The sequence below is a fragment of the Sinocyclocheilus anshuiensis genome, unplaced genomic scaffold (assembly GCF_001515605.1).
Source record: "Sinocyclocheilus anshuiensis isolate Anshui unplaced genomic scaffold, SAMN03320099.WGS_v1.1 scaffold437, whole genome shotgun sequence".
NCBI lineage: Eukaryota > Metazoa > Chordata > Actinopteri > Cypriniformes > Cyprinidae > Sinocyclocheilus > Sinocyclocheilus anshuiensis.
In genome coordinates, this window is record NW_015539902.1 from 1,457,480 (window position 1) to 1,460,635 (window position 3,156).

Below are 3,156 nucleotides of genomic sequence, written 5' to 3' on the forward strand. Positions count from 1 at the left end.
CGATTTTTAATATAACTCCGACTGGATTCGTCTGAAAGAAGAAAGTCATATACACCTAGGATGCTTCGAGGGAAAGTAAAACACAAGCTAATTTTCATTTTTGGGTGAACTAACCCTTTAACATATAACACGTTTAACCACATTAAAAATGTCAATTCAGACTGTTTTTGCTGCAAAAACATTTCACTAACATTATAAGTGTATATATCAGTAGGAAATAAAAAAATATATGATATGAGCCCTTTAAAGACTAGAGGTTTAAAAAAAAAAAAAAACCTTCCACACGGTGACACAGCAGCATGCGAGTTGGTCATCTGATTCGTGTTGATAGTAGCTAAAACCTCTCCCTTCAAATCCCAGATCACAATGGTGGTGTCAACAGAGGCAGACATTATAAATTTGCCTGAAAACAGAATATACAATTACTATTTAAGTCTTATGTAAGCTTGCTTAGCCTATGTTCATCCCATTTAGTTTAGCTGCATTTAATTACTGGAGTCCACCGACCTGTCTCTGCAATTCCGATGTTGATTGCGACCCCCTTGTGTTTCTGAGGGAAATCTTCTGAGGCAGCTTTGAAACTGAATGTCCCATCATCCTTTTTAATCATCTTATAGATGTGAATGGTCTCTCCATTAGCCAGCCAAGTGATAAATGCTCTAGGGACAAACACAAACCAGTCAGCAGCAAGAACAGTTACAGAAAACTGTTAGATTTAACCTAATTGAACTGCGTGTTATTAATGAAGCCGAACATACCGAGAGTCTGGGCTGAAGCGGACGAGTGTGGCATGGTCAAACTCAACGTTGGCCCGCAAGCACTTGTGATCTCGATCCAGGAAGTCTTTAGTGCTCCAGATCCTGATGGTACGATCATCCGAGCAAGACGCAAGGTATTTGCCATTGCTACTAAAATCCAGGCAGGTGACATTACCACTGTGATTCTAGAAAGGAGAAATTAAATGCACAGAAATATCAATATGTAAGACTTTGACATGCACCTAAAGACAACATTTTGAAATCTTGATATTTGAAATAGGATTATATGAGTAAACAATTATAATTATAACTATTATGAAGCAGGGGCTCAAGGTTTGTATAAATCTGTATATCTAAAATGTAATTTTCAGCAGCCATTACTTCAGCCTTTAATGTAACTTTATCTTCAGAAATCATTCTAACATGCTGCTCTTTTTTTTTTTATTATCAATGTTGAAAACAGTTGTATAGAAATATTTTGTAACATTATAAATGTCTTTACTGTAACAAGCCTTGACAGTAAATGTGTTTATTATATCTGAGGAATCACCTTTAAAGAGGAAGCCAGTAGCTTGTGTGTGAATGTGTGCTGCTGCGGTTTCTCCTTACGGGGGCGCTGTTGATGCTTCTGCTTTTTGGAAGAAGCTTGCGCTGCATTTTCCTCCACTGAAACATTATCCAGCAGATTTATTGTGAAGACATATGACATAAAAATAAACTACTTTAAAACATAAACATGAACTAATTTAAAATACCGTTACGTCAGTGACAAGAAATCAACTTAAAGTTGCTGGCAGGTGTGAGAGAGACACGCTTACCCGGTGCACTGGTGTCTTTCTTCTGTTCGTTCTGCTCAGATAATTCGCCTTTCTGTCTGCCAACAGCCACGGCCACTAACACAACCAGCGCACCTATCAGTAGTGATAGTGCAAAGATCGCAGCAAACTCCATCTTGGCGAGATCTGTGCCACGTTTTCACTCCTGACACAAGCAAGCAGACTCAGAGCCTGGCTGTGAAGCTGCAGATCTGTCTTTCTCTCTTTTCTGTAACTCGAGTCGCACTTAGTTCCACTTCACTGCAGTGACTCGCTGGCAGCTTGACTGCTGCAACACATAACCGTGATCTTCACTGACTATCCTTGTGCATCAAACTTCTCAGTCGTTACGCGACAGTCCCCTGTATTTGTTTTGAAAATTGCAGAATTTGTTATATAAATTACGTGTATGTAATAATCTCAAAACAGGGCTGTTTTCTCATAGAATTAATTATATTGTACGGAACCTAGTGACAAACGTCAACTAACCACCGCGCAGCCGCGAGATTCTCTCCTTCGTTGTGGAGTGAATGACTTTGGTAAAGTTCGCGCTGTTAGCGCCACTAGCGGTGTGGAGTCTCAGCAGAGCAGAACTTTAGACCGACGTTAAAGGGGTCATATGATGCTGCTAAAAATAACATTATTTTGTGTATTTGGTGTAATGAAATGTGCTTATGCGGTTTAAGGTTCAAAAAACACATTATTTTCCACATACTGTACATTATTGTTTATTCTCTATGCCCCGCCTTTCTGAAACGCGTCAATTTTTACAAAGCTCATTGGTCTGAAAAAGCGAGGTGTGCTGTGATTGGCCAGCTATCCAGTGCGTTGTGATTGGCCGAATACCTCAAGCGTGTGACGGAAATGTTACGCCCCTCACCATACTATGATGATGCCCTCTCAGGCCGGAGCATTGATTCAAAAACATGAAACCCATTATAAACGAGGCATTCGTTGCATCCAGTGGGGACATAATTATGGATTATAATGACTTGTACTGTCTTTTTACGCGTTGCGTTGCATCGCGCCGCGTAAACATAAAACCATGTCTGCATTTGTGCTGATAAATACATACATACATATATATATATATATATATATACACACAGTAGTCAACATTTGAAGTGGATCAAAAATGTTCATTAAAGTTGTGCTAAGATAAGAACGCATTTTGGTTTTAGGTTTTAGGACAACTTTGATGAAAGGTTTTGATCCACTTCAAATGTTGACTACTGTATATGAAGTGTGTAGTTTATTTAGTCTATACATTAATACAAGTTCAACACAAATACAACACCTCAGAGACGAGTCCATACATGCATTTATTAGAAGGCCAACCCATTTTTTAAAAAGGAAACAAAAAATAGAAAATATTTCCAGTTAGCACTTACAATACAATCTATCCATGTATGACATTTATATCGATTCATTCTTTTTGACATCATCAAACCACAGGTGTTACAGCATGACATCATACAACAAATATAATCTGAGTTATTATTTTAAAAAACTAAGGTCCCCGCTTCCTCTTAAAGGGGTCATATGATGCGATTTCAAGTTTTCCTTTCTCTTTAGGGATCTTA

The 3,156-nt window shown here is 38.4% G+C and overlaps 1 protein-coding gene across 3 annotated transcripts in view; it reads right to left on the minus strand.

Moving 5' to 3' along the window:
* LOC107686137 (transducin beta-like protein 2) overlaps nt 1–2,135 on the minus strand; it is a 5,982-nt gene extending 3,847 nt beyond the window's left edge. The window contains exons 1-6 of one of the 3 annotated variants that reach the window (XM_016482998.1): nt 2,063–2,135; nt 1,577–1,935; nt 1,309–1,424; nt 759–943; nt 508–659; nt 277–403 (exon numbers count right to left, since the gene is read on the minus strand). In XM_016482998.1, the coding sequence (XP_016338484.1) occupies nt 277–403; nt 508–659; nt 759–943; nt 1,309–1,424; nt 1,577–1,709 (713 nt within the window). In that variant the 5' untranslated portion in view covers nt 1,710–1,935; nt 2,063–2,135. Of the gene's footprint in view, nt 1–276; nt 404–507; nt 660–758; nt 944–1,308; nt 1,425–1,576 lie in introns of all 3 variants that reach the window. The other 2 variants (XM_016482999.1, XM_016482997.1) reach the window with 2 other exon arrangements.
* Between the last annotated feature and the right edge of the window lie 1,021 nt (nt 2,136–3,156).